The sequence below is a fragment of the Melopsittacus undulatus genome, chromosome 12 (genome assembly GCF_012275295.1).
Source record: "Melopsittacus undulatus isolate bMelUnd1 chromosome 12, bMelUnd1.mat.Z, whole genome shotgun sequence".
NCBI lineage: Eukaryota > Metazoa > Chordata > Aves > Psittaciformes > Psittaculidae > Melopsittacus > Melopsittacus undulatus.
Window position 1 is genome coordinate 13698119 of NC_047538.1, and position 18867 is coordinate 13716985.

The following is an 18867-nucleotide window of genomic DNA, read 5'->3' on the forward strand; positions in this document are numbered from 1 at the left end:
TGCTAAAGCCAGACTGATTTTATTCAAATTGCGAATGTAAAACAGAATAACAGTAAAAAAAACCAAACAAACCCAATGCAACCCTCACTGGCTTCAGAGCAGAAAGCCACAGGTAAACCATGCCTGGGCTTTCCTTCTCCTCCTCTGCCCTCCTGTGTTAAGGCTGCGCTCATCACTGGCGACAGGAGGGAGAAGGGATGGGTCGAGCCCCAGCTCCCGTGCCCACCCCCAGCTCCTTTGGGAGAAGTTTGGCACAAATCCAGAGGGGCCAAGCCCAGCATGGGCAGAGCAGGGCTCCAACCCCACGGCCATGGGTGTTAGTGGGTCAGCATGAAGCTCGGAAAGCTACAGGATTACCTATGGAGCTGCAGAGAGGCAGCAGGAGGGCAGATGGGGGGAATGTGGCAGAAAAAGGGGTTTGCACCCCGGCCGAGGGGCCAAGTCTGCGGGACGGGGCTGTGCCTCTTCACCCCGGCTCGCACACGCGTCTCGACTGTAAACTGCAAGTGATGGGGCACCCGGCTCACCCCGGCCCCGCAGCAAGAACTAAAGGCCTGGCTCTATGTGCAACTCCGGGCAGCCCAGGGCTGGGATGCAGCACCCCAGGGGGTTGGTGCTGGCAGGGAGCCTGGGAGCACACCAGCAGGTCACTGCCATCCCATACTGGGGTGTGCAGGGCTGGGGGATCCCCATGGAGCTGCTGTGAGACCCACTGCATTGCTCCCAGCTGGTGTGTCAGCCCCAAAAGCCGCCTCCAGCTGCAGTGCTTGCCGCACAGCATGGACATTGTACCCACATGGCTTGGTGGGGCTCTCAGCATCCAAAAGAGAGCTGGCCCACAGGCAGCTCCTGACTGCTGACGGCCTGGGCCACCATCCCAGGGGACACCTTGTCCTGGATAACTGGCGCTTGCAAGTGATACGGGACCAGGAAGAAGTGTCACCAGGGGCTCAGGGTGGGCATAACCGGGATGCTGTGGGTCTGGACACTGAGATGCTGCTCCCTCCCTGCTCCTTTTAGCGCACAACTAATAATTTAACCTGCTCCAGAGCCTGTTGCTAAACATAAAGGTGGCCGGGTGTGGGGGGAGGCATGTGTGTGGGGCAGACTTGGCCCCAGTGGGCTTGGTCACAGCTCTCCAGCTGCATCCCCACAGGGTGAGGGAGGCGGGGGCCGCCTGGCCCGGCCCCCTCAGTCCGTTTTCCACACCTTGTTGAGGAGCTTGACCACCTCATCGTAGATGATGAAGACAATGGCCACATCGAGGCAGACGCGGCCCAGGCGAGGCACCGTGCCCTTGTAAAACCTGCCAGGGATAGAGTGGGATCCGTGGGGCTCGGTGCCCTCAGAACCCCCTGTCCCTGCCCATCCTCCTCCCCAGCTCCCCCCATGCCACCCGCAGTGCTTACGCAAGGGGCCCTTCGTATTTCATGATCTGGTAGGCACAGTCCCAGGTGCTCTTGTACTTGTGTGCTTCCAGCCCCTGTGGATGGGAAAAGCAGGGTCAGAGGCTGGAGCCAGGGATGCATCTGTGGGAATTTCATATGGGAGGCAGAGCCATGGTGAGCCAGGAGGAACCGATCACCCTTTGCTGCAGTGGGCCACCAAACCCAGCAGGAACATCCCCATCTCCTCTGTGCAAACACTTTCTGGCACCCCACAGCCCCCCTATGAGAGGGCAGCATCCCCAGGCATCTCCCAAACATCACCAGCATCAGGTGCCTGCCCTGGGGGCTGCACAAAACAGCTCCCAAACAATGGCCCCATCCTGCCACAGGCAGAGGTCCCGCACCATGCCCTTGCTGTACCTGCATCCTGGTCTTTACCACGTCCAACGGGGTGTTGCCAAAGACACTTGCAGCTCCAGCGAGGGCTCCAAACACCCCCGTGACAAAGGGGTTGATGACCTTGTTGGGATCATCCCCTGGGAAGGAGAAGAGGTTGAGGGCAGAGCGGTGGTGTGGGGATGAAGCACAGCATCCCCGAGGGAACCCAAGGAAGGCTCCAGGTCTGGCTGAGCCATGAGAAGTGGAGGGTGTGCTGATGGAAGGCCCAAGCCCAGCTCCCGAGGAAGGGCTGGAGAAGCCATCAACCCTGTGGGGACAGGGACACCGTACCTTTGTACCAGTTCTTGAGGGAGGTCATGACAAAGAAGCGGATGGCCTGGTTTGAGCCTTGCTTGAGGACAGTTGCGGTTAGGCCTTGGTAGGTCCCCTTCAGTCCTGCAGCAAGAGGGCATTGGAGGAGAGCACCAACCCCACCAGCAGAGAAAAACCTCCCCAGGCTGCTGGTCCCAGCCTGTGCCACCTCCTGCCCTGGTCCTGCAGTGCGGCAGCACCCAGGGGGTCAGGGTGCCTCTCCCTGGGACTCACCCTGCTCCCGAACAATCTCCCGCACACCATGGAAGAAGCCGCGGTACTTGGGCTTGGGGGAGCACTGGTCATGGATAAACTTCACCTGTGGGGAGACAATGCACTCGTCGTGGCCAAGGCATGGGGAGATGCAATACACCCAAACCAGGGATGGTCCCAAAATCAGAGCGGACCCTCATGGCCAAGCAATGCAAGGTGAGACCATAGGGGAAGCCTGTGCCCATGGCATTTTGCAGAGGAAAACCTGGGAAACTGCTTCTGCAAGCAACAACATGGGTTTTACAGTACTAAACTGGGTGATGGGATGGCTCCTGGGTGGAGGGTGGGAAAGGGAACGTGGCTGCTGGACCCGACCTCTCCATGGGGCTTTCCAGCATCAGCTCGTCCCCTACAAACCCAGCCTGGGCAAACCCACGTGGCCTTCAGGTCTCTGAAAGCATCCCTGGCTCTCATCCCCTCCCGACCCTGCCCGGGGGGGTGTTGGGTAGGGGGACACTGGTGGCTGCTCCCACCCACCTTTATGGTCTCCATGGGGCAAACAACGGCCACAGCCTCGGCCACGCCAGCACCCAGCCCGCAGATGAGGCCCCGGGTGCTGTCCAGCCGCCCCTGCTCATCTCTCATCTGGTTACTGAGGAACTCGAACATCCCGAACCTGCAAAGGAGCCACTGTGCAACCCCAGGGCACCCAGCCAGGGGCCTGCACCCCCTGTTCGGGGTCTGCCCCTTGGAGCAGCTGTGCATCCTGCGAGGGACCCTTCCCACCCAGGAAAGCACCCTTTGGCAAAGTGACACTGGGGATGCCGAGGGCAAACCCACCCCTTGTTTGCTGCTGCACAGGGTCCCCAGCTCACCCCATGTCATGGGGGCACCTACCTGACAGCAGCCTTGGGGATGGAGCCGTACACCAGCGAGCTGAGCCCCCGGTACAGCCCCCGGATGCCATGGTCACGGACAGTCTGCTTCACACAGTCCCCTGCAGCAGAGCACAGTGACACCACCATCACCCACTATGCTGAGGCCACTGTGCCAGACCCACTGCTCACCCCACAAACCCCACAGCTCCAGCCAGGCTCCCTGGCAGCCTCTGAACCCATCCAGCAGGCTGGTGCACTCACCAATGCCCTTGTAGCGGGGAGGGTTTGCCTTCTCATCCAGTTGCAGCTGTGTCTTCACATACTCGGTAGGGAATGTGATGCAGATCTCGATCCCTCCAGCCAGGCCACCTGGCAGGGAGAGGAGGGGATGCTCAGGCTGGGAGCAGCACCATGTCAGTCCAGCACTGTGCAGTGCTGCCAGTTCCATGATTGCTGTGCCATAGACCTCTTACCAGCCAGGTATGGGCTGGGATGCAGTGTCCCCATCCTCACCAACGCCCTGGGAACTTCACAGGGCAGCAGGGCCCTGTGCCAGCCTGGCACCCTGCACAAGCACCATGCCTCACTATGGCAAGAGCTGGGGAGAGGATGGGCCAAAGGGGTGGGAAAACCGGGCAAAGCACAGCACCCAGGGCTGCTGATTCAGCATTGCTTCCCCTCAAAGGCACCTCACTCCCTCCAGAGCCCTGCACCCTGCCAGGGAGCTGCTAGCACAGGGATCTATAAACCCAATGGAGCCGAGCTGCGCTGCACGAGGCCCAGCACCGCTCCCCAGGAGCCCATTCAGACCTGGCCACGGAAGCACCATTATCATCAACCTGTCCGGCCGCGCCAGGCTCCTGCAGCGGCAGCTGCTGGGCGCTGATTACACCGCTGAAAACCCTTCCTGCCCCGGAGCAGGGATGTGCCGGAGCACAGCAGCGGTGCCGGCTCCCGGTGCTCGGGCTGCCCTCGGCACGCTGAGGTCCCGGGCTCAGCCCCGGCCGGCCAACGACCCGCAGCCGCTCTCTTCCTTCCATCAAAGCGCAGCCGGGTCCTGCCGAGCAGCGGGAGCTCTTTGTGCCGGAGCGAGCAGGAAGCGTGGAGCCAGTGGTGGTTCCCCTGCTCTGCAGCCCAGTGCGAGCCTGGTGCAGCACAGCCGGGCACAGCTCTGCTTATCAGCACCCTCCAAAGTACCCTGCGAGGGGATGCTGATAGGGCCCATAGGATGGGGAGCTGAGCCATGGCTCTTCCCTGTGACAACAGCGGGCAGCCCCTGCTCCTTAGGCTATGGCAGTTTCTCATATGGTCTTATTCCTGCTGTATGGCCTCCAAATTTACAAGAGACACCCTTAATCCAGGGTGCTGCCACCAGCTCCCTCCCACAAAGTGTCACTGGCGAAGCTGCTCACAGCGTGAGGACACACCTGGCATTCCCCATGGCACCATGCCCTTCTGGAGGGAAAGGAAAGCAGCCTCAAAGAACTCCCCTCCAGCAGCTGGGCAGCACCCACCTTCAAACAGCCTTATCCTGGGTTACTTGGCCGCAGGCACCAGAAGCATGGGGCTGGGCTCAGGCTTGTCTCATCCTCCCTGAGGCAGCCAGGAAGCCGTGCCAGCACTGAGCACAGCTGGGATGACAGGAAAGCCCAGCCCCACGCTCAGAGCGCATCCCCTTCCTCCCGCAGGCACCGCAGGGATGAGGACACCATGGCACCGAGTGCCGGTCCCCACACCCAGAGCAGGACCAGCCAGCCCAGTCTGGCAGCATCGCAGCACTGTGGGGCGCTGGGGACGGGGCGCGGGGCCAGCCGGGCTCCGCCGCAGCAGACAAAGGCTCCTTGTTTCCCCCTGTGTTCCCAGGAGGGGCTGGAGCTGCTCAGCCCGAGCCAGCAGCAATGGGCAACCACTGCGGCCATTACACCTCCACAGCACCCCCGGGGCACCAGGGGAGGACAGCCACCACCATAAGGGATCCCAGAGCACTCCTGCTGTCCCCTCAACCCTCCCTGTCCTTGGCACGTCCATCACAGATGGCAGATACTGGGGCCGGGGGCTGCACAAGCACTTCTGCAAAGCCAAAGAGCTCCTGTAGGACCACACAGGTCCCTGGTGAGCAGTGTGATGAGGAGCAGCATCCTCCAGCTGCGTGCAGCAGGCCCCAACAACCTGAGCACCAGCTGGCACCTCTCAGCACCGCTAACACAGCACAGTGCCACCAAACCTTGCTGCCACCACGGCCAAACACCCCGAGTGCTGCCAAAGCCACTTCCCTTCTTCCACACTGAGGACCTCCAGTGCTGGGCATTTTCAGACATGCAAACGTTCCCTGTTGGTCCCCCAGCATGTCCAGGACTCAGACAGCACCAGTTCAGGGGCACCAGGCACAGCAGCTACCCCCAACAGCACAGGGAGGGATGCTGCACCTCCCACAACCTGCCCACAGCCTCAGCAAGCACTGGGATTGAGGGCTTTGGTCTGTGCAGGGGAGGCAGAGGCTCTGACCAGCATCCTGCAGACAAAGCCACATCCACAGGAGCCCGTGAAGTGTCCCGCAAAGGATGCTGATCCTGGGAACTGGCAGCCTCTGGTGCACTGGGGCTGCCCAAGCCAAGGAAGGAGGAACAGGGCACTTGTGCTGGCTGCCACAGTGAACCAGGGAGCTGGATGGGAAAGGTGCCTCCATCCCAGAGCCACGGCTGGATGCTGGCACCACGACTGCCTCCACCACTGTGTGCTGGGGACAGGAGATGGGAGGGCGCTGTGCTCGCAGCCTGCCCTGGTACTGCACAGCCAGGACAGGCTCGACACCCCTGCAGAGAGATACAGGGCAGGAGAACAGGTCTGCTCAGGGGAGAGGAAGATCTCCCTGGTCTTGCTCGGGGACATGTGCTCCCTGCCCTCAGTGCTGCTCCAACCCCAAATCCCATGGGAAGGGGCATGGAGCAGGGACCCCAGGCATGACTTGGGGTGATCTTATCCTGTTTGCCTGCAGAGAGACAAGGTGGCACAAAAAGCCCACCCTACAGCCCCTTCCCTCCCAGAAGTGAGGCACATCAGAGCTGCTGCTCTGCTGTCAAACATCCTCTCCCCACCCCACTTAATTCAAGTGGAAACCTTATTCTATGCAAACAAACCACCCCATCGCCCATGAGCAGCAGCTTTTTCCAGCCCCCCCTCCCTCGCCAGGGCTACCGAGAGCTTTCCAACCTGTTTACCCGGACTTTAATCAGCAGCTTCAGCTCTTGCAACACCATGGAGTCAACAGAACAGCCGCAGCAAGCACTCGAGAGGGGAAAGTGGGGCAGCCCAGATGCTGAGCCAAGGCTCTGGGCTGTTAGCTGGATGCGAGGAGAGAGGATGTCCTTCAGGGAAGGTCACTTTGAGCAGCCCCAGAGAAGGTGCCTCTGGGGAGGGGACCCTGCTCCCAGCACTGGGAATGGCTCCCTGCCTGCAGTGAGCCTGCAAGCACCCTGGCTGCCAGCAATCCTGACCCCACGGGCACAGTGGGGAAGTAGGAGAAGGGAAAAGTACCTGTTTGTGAGCCACAGAGCAAGGATTTCCCAAACAAAGCTGGGCTCTCTTTTGCAGAGGGGCCAGCAGTTACCTCAGGACATAGCTGCAGGCATTGGACACTGCTGGGGAGAGCTGGCAGGAAGGAGAGGGATTCTGGGGACAGCAGACGGGTGCTACCCCTGCAGCACAGCAGCACCAGCACACACAGGTTCAGCTCAAACCCCATCAGCAAACAGCTTCTGGGACACCCCCGGTCACCCCTGGCCAGCTCACCCCAGGGACCACAGGTCTGTGGGTGCCAAGGGCAGCAGGACACAGCTGTGATGGGGAAGATGAGCAGAGCCATCTTCCCCATCTGACACAAGCCAAGGCTGTGCAGTGAGGGCTGGCTCAGCCACCCCCAAAATCCTCTACCTGAAGGTAAGTGCCCCAGAGAGCCCCGATTGGGAGCCACAGAGGGGCAGAAGTTGGCACTGTGCCTCTGCCACTCCTGCAAGTGACTGTGCCTGCAAAAGCATCCTGCTCCTGCAGACAGAGCAGCAGGTCTCTGTGCAGCTCTGATGAGAAGTGAGCACCTGGAGAGCAATTTCAGCCTCTCCATTTTAAGGGTAATTTCACATGCAGATGTACACAAGTGTCTGATTCCCAAACAAAAAGCCCCTTTTAACTTCAGGTTTGGCAGGATCCTTTCAGGCTAGAAGAAATCACTCCTCAGGGCCTGGAAGCAGAGCAGCAGAGCTCTCACTGGAGCATGCCTGAAGCTTGCCTTTCCTGCTGGCCGTGTGGCTCAGGGCAGTGGGAAGGCACAAACAGGCATCCAGCTCCTCTCTAGGGCAGCACCAAGAGCTGACCCTCATGTTTGTCCTTACTGAGAGGGCACCCAGCCCACACACAGAGGGTGAAGGTGTACAGGGTGAGCTGAGCAGGCGAGAAGCATGACACAGACCACATGCAGCAGGCACAGCCCGCAACCCTGCCTACCTCCTGAATGCCATTCCTAGCCTCCTGAGAGGACTTGGTGCTCTTCCCCTTCGGCCAAGAGGCCTTTTGGAGCTCAGTAAATGAAACATGAAAGGACTCAAAGAGCAGCAGGATGCTACAGAGCAGGGAGGCAGCAGTGCCCTCCTCCAGCTCACAACCATTCTCTTCAGCCCACATGCTGCCCCACCAGCAGCACAGCCCTTACTGCCTGCAACAAAGGGATTGACCCCCTCTTGGCAGCCATCCATGATGCTCTTGAGCCATCCATGACACAGCAAAGGCAGTGGTGGAGAAATCCTGCCGTGCCTGCGGTGGTGAAACGGGTTGAGCAGGCTCCACCCTCCCCACATCACCCCATCACCTTCTTGCATACCTTGTGAAACGGGCTCAGCCGCAGGCAGGCTGGGGACAGCGCTCCCAGAGAGCTGGCTTTGAACAGCCTCCCATGGACACCTCCTCCTGCCACACACAGCCCTTCAGCACCCATCCTTGGGGAAAACCACCATGGGGGCTGAACAGATCCCATCCATCACCGAGCCTGGGGAGGGCTGCTTCCCCCAGGCCAGACTGCCACATTAACAGTGTTCTGGTTAGAAGGGAAAACACCATGTCCTGCAACAGGTCAGCCCATCTCAGGAGGCATCCATCCCCTGCGCTGGGGCCCCTGGATGGTCTCCTATCTGATAGGGACAAGGCCGGTGGGAGGCACGGGTGTTCAGCATGTCTGTCGGTAAATACATGGCTGCTTTCGTCACGGGACTTTGCTACAGCCAGGCTGGAGAAAGCCTGATCCCCTCACCAGGGATACTGAGGATGACAAACATGAAATGTGCCTCTCTGTACCCTGTGCCATAGGGTGGGTAAACAGCCCCATGCAAACAGCGCTGCACATAATGCTGGGGATGGGATGGAGTAATGTGTCCCTAATCTTACTGGAACCATCCTGTTTCAACAGGTTGTCCTTTCACAACCTGCTCATTCATCACCCCTTCGCATTTACTTCTCAGTGGGCTGATATTGCAATAAATCATTACTATAAACTTCATGGCTGCGAGTGCAATGGCAGAAGCCATTTCCCTTTGTCCACAGTCACAGCATCGTTTGCCTTTGGTGCCGACTTCACCTCTGGGGACTCCCCAAGTCCCCTGTCCCAGCTCAAATCACCTCCCTGCTGCCCTGTGCACCCCAAGGCCCTGGTAATGCCCCTGTGAACTTGCTCCTGGCCAACCCACCATGGCACTTCAGACACCTTCTTAAGTGTCCAAAACTCCTACAGACAGGCAACAAGGAGCCAAAGTGAGAGCCCAAGGCTGCTGGACACATCCCCCAGTGCAGCCCCACAGCTGGATGAAGGAGCCACTGCAGGAATTAAGCCTTCCCCGGGGACAGGCTCTGGTCCCACAGCCACCAGCACACGGGAATGGCTGCAGCACCAGGCAATGGAGCAGAGGGAGAGAGAAAAGATGGCATAAAAATCAACCTCAGCTGTCAGGAGGTGACCTGAGACCTCATGGCACAAGCCCAGGGTCACCAGGGCCCAGGCAGGAGCACAAAGCACTGGCATGCAGCGCACACAGCTGTCAGAGCTGAGAGATGCTGCAACATCCCTGGGCTGTCAGCTCACGGCGCTCATTGCCTCCAGAAGATGGATGGCTCCTTCCGATCATTTACGTCAACCCAGGAAAATGGTCGCCTGCAGAATGTCAAGCACAGCATCAGGCATGTGAAAATCTCAGAAGCACATTTCAAGGCCCAGGATTAAGCCCAGCTCACACAGAACCCATTCACACTGACCAAGCTGGGCTGGCTGAAGAACTGCACTGTGGTTTCCCAGGCCTGGGGCTGCAGCCTCCTCCCACCAAAAGCCTTGGGGCTGCTCTCGGTTTCTGCAGTCCACGAGGGCTCAGAGGCAGGCAAGGACACACTCAGGGCCTGTGTGCTCCTTCCGCCCCCCTCCCCAGGCCCACACCAGCCAGAGCAGACAAACCACAGCCCCGCGTGATGCACCACGCGCCAGCAGACCTGGCAAGATGGGTTCCCTCCATGCTCACCAACCCTCCCCACTGCCACATCCAGCCCAGCACCCGGCTCCCCCGCTCAGCATCCCCTGCTCTGCTGTGAGCTGCAGGCTCAATGCCAGGCAGTGTTCCAGACCACAGGAGCACAGCCACCCTCCCAGGAGGCCAATGGCCCTGGAAGCCCATATGGACTTGGGACTTTTGGGAATGGTGTCCTGCTCTGTAAGGAGCAAGTCTCAGCTTTCACATCCTGTCCCTGACTCTCCTCCGTAGGTACAGTGTTTCTTAGAAAACTGGTATCAGGAGATTAACAAAGGAGACTGAAGCTCTAATCACTGCTTTGCTTCTCCTGTGATCCTGGGCTCCCTGCTTTGGGTGCTTCATGCCCTACCCTGCAGGCCCTTCTCTTTCTCCCTGCACAGTCCCTCTCCCCTCTGCTCATGCTCCTCCTGGGGCCCTAGTGCTCATCACTGCTAATTCCCAGCAGTACTCAGTGTTTGTAGCCAACACCAGAGCAGCAGCGAGCTCTTTCCAAACCAAGCATCACATAGGGCAGCATCCAGACACCCTGAGCAGGCAGGATTAGGTGTAGGCAGGAATAGCAACTGTGCACCAGCCCCCAGGCAGAGGTAGCATGCAAAGAGCAAGGCAGTTGGGAATTGCTCTGTGGGAGGGAGCAGACCCCAGGCTTCAAAGCTGGCTAAAAACAGAGCAAGGCTGTCCTTAACTCTGACCAGGGCAGGCAAAGCCACTGACCCAACAGTCACTGCGAGCCCTGCTGAGGAGGAGGGCTGGGGTGAGGAGGTTTGCCTGCAAAAGGACACAGTTTGTGCCGGGCTCTAAATGGCCACCGCAGGCTGGCTGGAGCTGACCTAACAGCTCCGTGGTGCCAAACCCCAGCAAGGAGCCCCTGGGAAACACAGGGGTGACCCCCCCACCAGCTCCTGTCTCATCACTGCTTCACTTCGAGCCCACTGCAGCGTGGCCTGTGCCGGGAGCAGCACCAAGTCCTGCAGGAAGCTGGTGGAAGGGATGATTTGGAAACCACAGCACAGCAACTGGGAGCTGCTGGGACACAGCTGGGTGCCCAGCCTGGCCTGCAAACAGGCTCTTGACCAGCAGAAGAGACAGGAGCAGGACCTCAAACCAGCTCACGAGTTCACAATTACACCAGCTTTACAACAGGTAACTGAGCCAGCCCGTGAGACAGACATGTGTAACATCTGTTTCAGTATAAGCCCTGCACATCTACCAGTCTTTTAGCCCAGTTTAACTAAGCCACATTACACCAACCCTTAGTGTCCTACAGCCGCATCACTTCTGATTGGGTCCCTCAAATCAGCTTTGTACCATCAATTGAGCATGGGGGCTCCCCCCTTGCAAAGGGGGTGTAGGGGTTGAACCACAGCAGAACCCACACCCACCCAGCTCTGCCCTCTGTAACCCTGAAGACGGAGCCCTGGGAGTGACTGCATCCCAATGGCCAGGACAGCCAAGATGTCCCTGCACTGTGGCTGCAGCATGGGCTGTGTGGTCACAGCAAGGTGAGGAGCTGCCCTGGCACACAGCGGCTGCTTGGACAAACGAGACCATTAGCAAATTAATGTTTAACTTTGCCTTCACTGTCGCAACAACAGAAGGAGAGGAGCTCTTGGCAGCCAGAGCTCTGCTTGTGTCTCTTCAGACAAGAGCCAGCGCCAGCCTGCGCAGGTCTGGGCAGCACAAGGGAGCTGTGCCCCCCTGGCAGAGATCTCAGTCACACACAGGGTCTGGGAGCAGACATGCATCCAGGATGGATGATGGCAGCTCATTTAACCCCACCAGTATGAGGCTGAGGAAGCACAGCACAGCAGGAATGGTTTGCCTCTGAACACCTCCAGCTCTACAAGGAAGATGAGCTTCGGAGCCCACAGCCCTGTTGTGCAGACAGGGGCTAGATGAAAAGCCTCAAGAGCATCAGAGGTGTTAACTCCTGAAAAGTTATCAGTCCCTAAAACTCCTTAAAATCATCAGAGACAACCACAAACTGCACTGCACACCCCCAGAAGGGGCTGGAGGGCTGAGCAGGCTGGAACACAGGGAGTTAACAGCAGCTTTCTCCCATTTATGTGGTTCTCTAATACAATTAGATGCCACAGAGGCTTGGCTGGACTTCTGCCCATTAACCAATTACTCTGATTTGCTTCATGTGAGGAGAAGACTAGCATCTCAATAGGGTCCTTCTTCCACCTCTGCAGTCTCACATGGACCCAGAAGGGCTCCTCCAAATGGGGGCATGTGCAGCTTTGTGTTGTTGCCCAGACTGATACCCAGCAGAGGCCACAAGCTCCATGTCCATTCCTTTGCACCAGAAGAGCTTCCTGGCACACTCATGGCAGCTTTTCTGGCAGGGGAGAGCAGGGCAGACCTGCTACAGCCTCTTTCTGAGTGTGCCCATAAGCTGTGCACTGATGATCCCTGATTATGGACCTACATGAGGGCTACAGAAGCATCCTGGTACACTGGCCCAGGCAGTGATAACCTGATGGACCACACATGGGCAATGAGGTCGGAAAGACTGAGAAGGCTGGATGAGGAGAAAACATCCTGTCTATCCCATCCTAAGCTTAGATTAAATCCCATTTAAAAGACCTCTGAGTAAAAGGGGATAAGAAGAGGCCTGAACTAACAAGCGACTTTGATTGGGTGGCAGCACAAATTTGAGACCTCTGAGGAGCACAGAGCACTTGAAGCAGCCAGGCCTCGTTGATGGGTTCATGTGAATATTCGGCCACAGCTGCAGCCTTCTCATGCCCTTCTGGCCGGGCAGCCCTGGTGACAGCACAGACCCTTCTATGCCACTGACATGACCCAAGGAAGCCTCATGACCCTTCACATGCTCCAGAGCTCTCATCCATTTCCCACAGCGATGCTGTCTCCAGCAGTAACCTGGATCTGCATAAGGAGAAGTCAACCACCGAGGCAGGGCTGGTGTGGCAAAGGGCTCCGCTCCCCTGCCCAGTGGGATGGGCAGAGCCTTGCTCCCCCCAGGTCCTGCTACAGGAGGCTGTAGCTCTGCCCTTGGAGGAGAGCAGAGTTGGACAGATGAACAAAGGCACAGTCGTAGGAGGGAGAACTGGCTGGAAAACACAAAAGCTCTAAACATGCCAATCTGCGGAGGCTGTGAGGGCTCGTTTGAAAGAGAAGACACTAATTTGCACTCTGGGAATTGTCCTTGGAGTGGCAGAAGAAACCAGGGAGCTAATGAAGGGCTACAAAGGAGTTTAACAAGCCTTCCACTGTCTTGGACTCCATTCAGCTCAGAGCTCAAACCAGCCACAAGCAGAAGGAAGCACATTAACTCTGCAGTTACTGCTGTGCTTAGAGCTTACTTAGATCCTATGAAAATGGTCAGAGCAGGATGGTAAAACATACCCTGATCCACGGGAACTGATGCTGAGACACAAAGGAGGGACCAAGAAGCCGTAAAAGGATCTGTATCACAGCAGCGTGCAAGACACGGCTGGAGCAGCACAATCTGAGCGCTGCCGCTTCAGCGTTCTCCCTTTACATCCCCAGGGGGTGCACAAGGAGCTCCTGCCGCTTCCTCCTCCATCAGCCCAACTCTCCTGCTAACGTGTCCCTCTGCCCCGTCACACACGGCGGCTGTGAGCACAGCGGCACCTCCCCGCCAGGCCACAGGTTGCAGGCACAGCCCCACAGCCCCGCCGCGACCCCCGCCCAAAGCGGGGCTGCAGCCGTTGGAGCCGGCACGGGACGAGCCCGGCTGGGCTGCAGCGGGACGGGAACGGGCTGGCCCCGGCGCTGCTGGGGCTCGCACGGCGGCACCAGCACCTGCGGGTGTCGGCAGCCCCCGGCCCGGGGATGCCCGCGCTGGCGGCCGGTGCCGGGCGCTCACTCACCTGCCAGGATGGCCTTGCCGGGGTGCGTGAGCTTGGCCTTGCCAGCGGGGGCCGGGGCCGGGGCTGGGGCGGCAGCAGCAGGGGCAGCGGCTGCGGGCATGGCCACGGCTCCTGCGCTGCCCGCGGCGGCGGCAGCCGGGGCCCTATTTCAGGGCCGCGCCCGCGAGGGGCGGCCCCGGCGGCGTCACATCCTCGGGGGCGGGGCCGCGCCGGGAGCGGCCGCCCCCCTGCCGAGCCGCGGGCAGCGCCCCCGGGGCGGGACCCGCCGTGTTCGGGAGCCCTGAGCCGGCCCCGGCCCGAGGGGTGCGCGCAGAGGCACCGGCAATGACGGGGGGTCAATGAGCGCTGTGAAGGGGGGGGCGCTGCTGCCCTGCCCTGCAATGGAATGGGTTTGTTTTGGTCAGGAGGAGGAAGCTCCCAGAGCAGCAATCCCTTGTGAACGCCTCGCACTGTAACCGGGAGAGAAACCAACACATCCTCAAATGAAAACCGTGCCTGGGAGTGCACTGGTTTGGCCTTTGTCTGCAGCTGTAGGAAGACAGCACTTCACTAGTTCATGCCTGACAGCTATGTGCAGGAATGGGGCAGAGTGAAACCGACACTTCAGTTTTCCATGTGGCATTTCACAGAGAGCAGGAAATGCTGGCGCTGGGCTCCAGAGCTTTGTTATCCCCTGCACCCGGAGCAGCCGCCCTGTTCCGAAGAAGGAACATTTTGTGTAAGAAGCCTCCCCCAGTGCCTGCTCCTGTTGAGACTTGCTGTGTGCCCTGTGACAGGGTTTTTGCTAACCAAGACTCAGCAATCAGGCTGCTGGCTTCCAGGTGCCAGCCTCATCTGGAAGCTAACTGCAGTGATACAGCCGTGACTGCAAGGCCTGCCTGCAGAAAGGCCGTTTGGGAAGCCAAAGCACCTGTATCCTTCCACAATTAAAAGCAAACTAACACATACTTGCATTGCAGAACTCATCTGCAGATGAGACCAGAGCTGTAGCTGGTTTCAGAAAACAGAGACAAGTATATTGAAGTGGTCGCTTGTTACATCTAAGGCCATCTCAGCACAGGGAAATGGGGTGGGGGGGAATAGCACATGAAGGGTACACAGATGGAACAAGCATTCATAGTCCCAGTCTCAGTTGCAAAACAGTGTCAGGTGATCATGTTAGCAGCATTGGAATGGCAAAAATAAGACAAATCCTTTCAAAAAAGGCAAACAGATGCATTTGGATTTCTGACCAATCTCTGCAACTCCTCACTACCTTTCCCATCAAATTATAATAACATTCCTGTGTGCTCACAGACACACATACCCACTGCTGCCATGAGGCTGTGATTACCTTCACAGCAAACACAGGCTCTTAGAGATTCCCAAATCATCCAGTCAGCAAGGCCTGTGCACACTCATCCTGTCCAAGAAAACACTACACCACCTGCTTAATTCTCATCAGTCTCAATGGGATTCACAGCAGTGCTTACTTTGCTGAGCAGGGAAAGGATTATTCATATTTAACCACATGCAGATTGCAAACCATCTCAGCTTGACCTCCAAGAAGCTGCTAACCCCACTTGTCAGCAGAATGCCTGAAAAAGAGCACTGAAGGAAGATAAGCAACCCTGAAATACTGGGGACTGCAAAAGGTGAGTTTTAAATCCTCTTAACTGAAGGTAAAGGCTTGACCAGACTTGCATATCTCCTAGGAAATGGCTAGTTAAAGCATAAAAGAGCAGCTACTCTCACAGCAGGATATCAGTTCTCTACCTTATTGCTCTCACTTCAGGAATTTTCATGGGAACAACCCTCTCACCCACTTCCCCTGTTAGTGGTTGGCGCTTGTTTCTGCTGCCACAGAAAGCTAGAATTGTGAAGTACATGGTCAGGTGCTATTGCAGCCTGTGCACCTCATGGCCTCCTTCCACTGGAATTAAAGAGAGCTACTGAAGAGAAAAAGAATCAAAACAGTTGCTTTCAACACAAGCACTGCTTGCAGACAGAGCTTTCTGGATCCTAGGAAGCAGTGATCACACTTCAGTTCCAACTTATTTCTCTTGCCCCTATTGGTTTTACTTTTGATTGGCACAGCATGATGCACCCAGCAGCTTTCAGAGACCATGAGTGGTCAGTATGGGGCAGGTAACTCTATTACATGCCCTTGAATCACAGAATCTCTTAATTTCACTGAATAATCAGCTATGTTATCTGAACTGTTAAAACTCATCAACTAATACAAACCTTCCCATGTGTTATTAATCCCTTTCACTTGGGGTCTTAACGGTGAAATATGAAAACTGATTTCTCCTCAGTCTCCCTGACAAGACCGAGCAATTTCTGTATGTGTAACAGATCCTGCACATAACAAGCTTCAAGGAGAAGTAATTCAAGAAGTAATCGTACTGAAGAGTTAACATTTCCCCAGCTTTCCCCAGCAGCAGGAGCTATTGTGACTGTTAAGAGGATGGTATTCCAAAACAACTAGAACCATTCCCACTGCAGCAGAGCACACACACAAAAAGAGCTCCTGTTGATACTCAAAATTATTCACTGGGACTACCAAAACTGAGCTTCTCCAGAACCTGACAGACAACAGATGTCCTCAATACATATCTGCGTGGGCCTGACTCATCTCAGGAGACAAAATCCACATACAGCAACAGCATCGACAGATTATCATACCAAACCATGGTCATGCATCCCTCACAGCATGGTATCTTACCAAAAGAAACTACTCCAGCTGACAGACCCTGGTAGCTGTCCACCCTAGAGGAGACCACTTCCCCACCTTCCCACTGGAAAGAGTATCTTCCAAAAGTAAAGCAGTTCAAAAACTTACTAAACCCACCATTTACCAAATGCACTCCTCACTTCCCAGCTGGATAACCAGCACTTTGGGAGCTTGTGCTCTACATAACATTTGAGACCTCTTTGCTGTGGAAAACAACATACCAGATGGCTTTGTAATTCCTCCCTTTCATACCCCCACTAGGGATAAAAGGAGAAATACATATTTTTAGACAAAGAGATCTTAAAATCTTGATTAAAACTACAGCAGACAAAAAAAAAAAAGAAGAATCATCTCCTTGAGTCATGAAACCACACAGGAAAATGCATGACTAAAACTCAGAATTTGACTCAGGATTCCTAAATTCTAACACATAAAAGCAACACAGGACTTCACTGTCTGTATTTCAAACTCATACTGTCTTTAGCTTAACAGCTGACAACCTTGTCTCTTGTAGCTTAGAAGAAAACACATGGGGTTTGCTACCTTCCTGAATGATCTCAAAGGCTTCAGACTGAAAGACCTCAACTGAAACACATACCTCTGCTAGCAGCTCTGCAGTGTTTTGTTAATAAAAACATGAGTCAGGATCTGTCAGTATCTTTGGAAAGATGCCCAGAGAAAATGCGTAGTATTGAATACCAAGATATCTACACTAGCAACAGACTCCTTGAAGGCTGAATACTTGCTGAAGGAAGAGATGCAGCAGAATAAAAAGACCCCAGATCCATTAAGCTGGACTGGTGCACCTGCAGGTTGCTATAGCAAGTGTTAATTCACTCCACAAACCACAGCCTAATCACTCACTACTGATACAGAGCAATCTGGCATTGTTAGGCATTTTCCAGCCTTATGTTCCATAACATTTTATCACAAATTCAAGATGCCCCAGTTTCACTTTTTGGGAATAATTGAGATGGAAGCAGCCCTGGAGTACTCTGTAAAGCAAGAAACCAGTCAACTTAGAACCAAATGACAAACCAAGCACAACAGGAAGGACCTAGAAAGACTGAGGTTCTATATGGGGAATAAATCCTGCCACAGGGTAGTATGCAAGCTTCCTAAACTGCTTGATATGTGAACCTGGTATGTGCAGTGCTATTTGTTCTAAGATTTGCAAGATTTCTAGCCTGTTTTTTTTTCAGTACAAATTGGATCCACTCTCATGCTGGTTTAATCACACCAAGAGGCTCTCAGTGGCCAAGTTCTAGCCTGCCAATTGAAACGTCACACACTGAAGAATAAACATTAACTATGCAGCAGCTGAACAGTCAGCTTTACCCAGGTATATCACATGTACCCAAGTACGAAAGTTATCCCACTTATCTAGGTGGGATATCAGATGACAAAGTTGGACTTGTTTGTCAGTGTTAAAGTTCAAAAAACAGATCTTTTCTGCTTCCGAGTTGCTGGTTTTGCCCAGGGAAAGTTGTTCCTTGTTTCATGCAGCCTTATTAAGGGAACCACGTCATGCTGGAAGTGCTAGTGCTCAGCATTGCAGTTGCTAAAAAAAGAAGCTACTAAATCAAAATTAAGTTTTGGACCTCAGAGTTACTTCTGTCTTCCCTTTTCATAATTTGTACAAACTTAAACAGGCTCTATCTGCCTACAGTTTTTATTTTTTAAGGAGCAAAATGACTTTGGAACATTTTCCTCTGCTGTGCTACCATTTAATTAAGAGAGCCCTAAAAACAGGGGAAGGAAAATAGAAGTCTTGTAAAAACATGGTGTAGCCAGCAAGAAACAGAACTTACCCCAGTGATGCATTCCTCCTGAGTTTAACTCCTCCCAAGTTTAGAGGGGTGGCTCATCTGGCCCAACAGCACAGACAGCAGCAGCTTTGTCAGACATTCTTCCTCCTCTTGTGTTTGTACCAAAAGAAACCAGTAACCTTTACAGACGCAAGGGAGCAAAGGATAGTGTAAGGAGCTCAAGTGCTAGCACAGAGTGAGCAGCTAAATACAGGTCAGAATTGTATGCCAAAAAGAGCACATGCCCTTGCAGTCATTTCTGGAGAGATCAGTTTCCACCTGGCTCACAAGCATTAAAGTGGCTGCAGAGCAATGTTTGCTAGTTGCTTGTCTCCTCTGATGCAGAGCTGTAGCTGCCTGAAGTGTGCCAGAGGAGGGAAAATTCCCCTAAAGTCTGACAAATTGCAAGAGCTATTCTAGAAGGAAATCCATACTCTGTTTCACATAGGAAGAGCATCAGTGGGTAAAAGCTGTGTTCAGATGAGTTACTATTTGACAGTCTTGTAAGCCTAGAACATGCATGAACAAATCATTCTACTTGATAACCCTAGCACCATCTCACTGAAGCAGGGGGAATGAGTGAGCTTAGTTTCAAATATTTTCTGCAAAATAATGTTATGAAAGTTTTCAAAACCTTGGCTGGACACGACAAATTGCATTAAATCCTCCACTTACCCCACCAGAAGAGCAGTTATTT

At 55.3% G+C, this 18867-nt stretch overlaps 1 protein-coding gene across 1 annotated transcript; it reads right to left on the reverse strand.

Moving 5' to 3' along the window:
• Positions 1-13773, reverse strand: SLC25A1 (solute carrier family 25 member 1). Its single transcript, XM_034068038.1, has 9 exons — positions 13647-13773; positions 3491-3598; positions 3249-3348; positions 2889-3027; positions 2373-2457; positions 2118-2222; positions 1809-1924; positions 1410-1483; positions 1-1306 (listed from the first exon to the last, which is right to left on the reverse strand). The coding sequence occupies exons 1-9, from the start codon at positions 13744-13746 to the stop codon at positions 1192-1194; spliced, it is 942 nt and encodes a 313-aa protein (XP_033923929.1). The 5' UTR covers positions 13747-13773; the 3' UTR covers positions 1-1191.
• Positions 13774-18867: the final 5094 nt, after the last annotated feature.

Bases quoted from the DNA above. Each gene is read 5' to 3' on its own strand.
- SLC25A1 (XM_034068038.1), bottom strand. From the start codon at position 13,746: ATGCCCGCAGCCGCTGCCCCTGCTGCTGCCGCCCCAGCCCCGGCCCCG. The intron at 3,028-3,248 runs GTAGGTGCCCCC...GCTCCTTTGCAG, and splicing joins ATCCCCAAGGCTGCTGTCAG to GTTCGGGATGTTCGAGTTCC. The intron at 2,458-2,888 runs GTGGGTGGGAGC...GTCTCCCCACAG, and splicing joins GCCCCATGGAGACCATAAAG to GTGAAGTTTATCCATGACCA.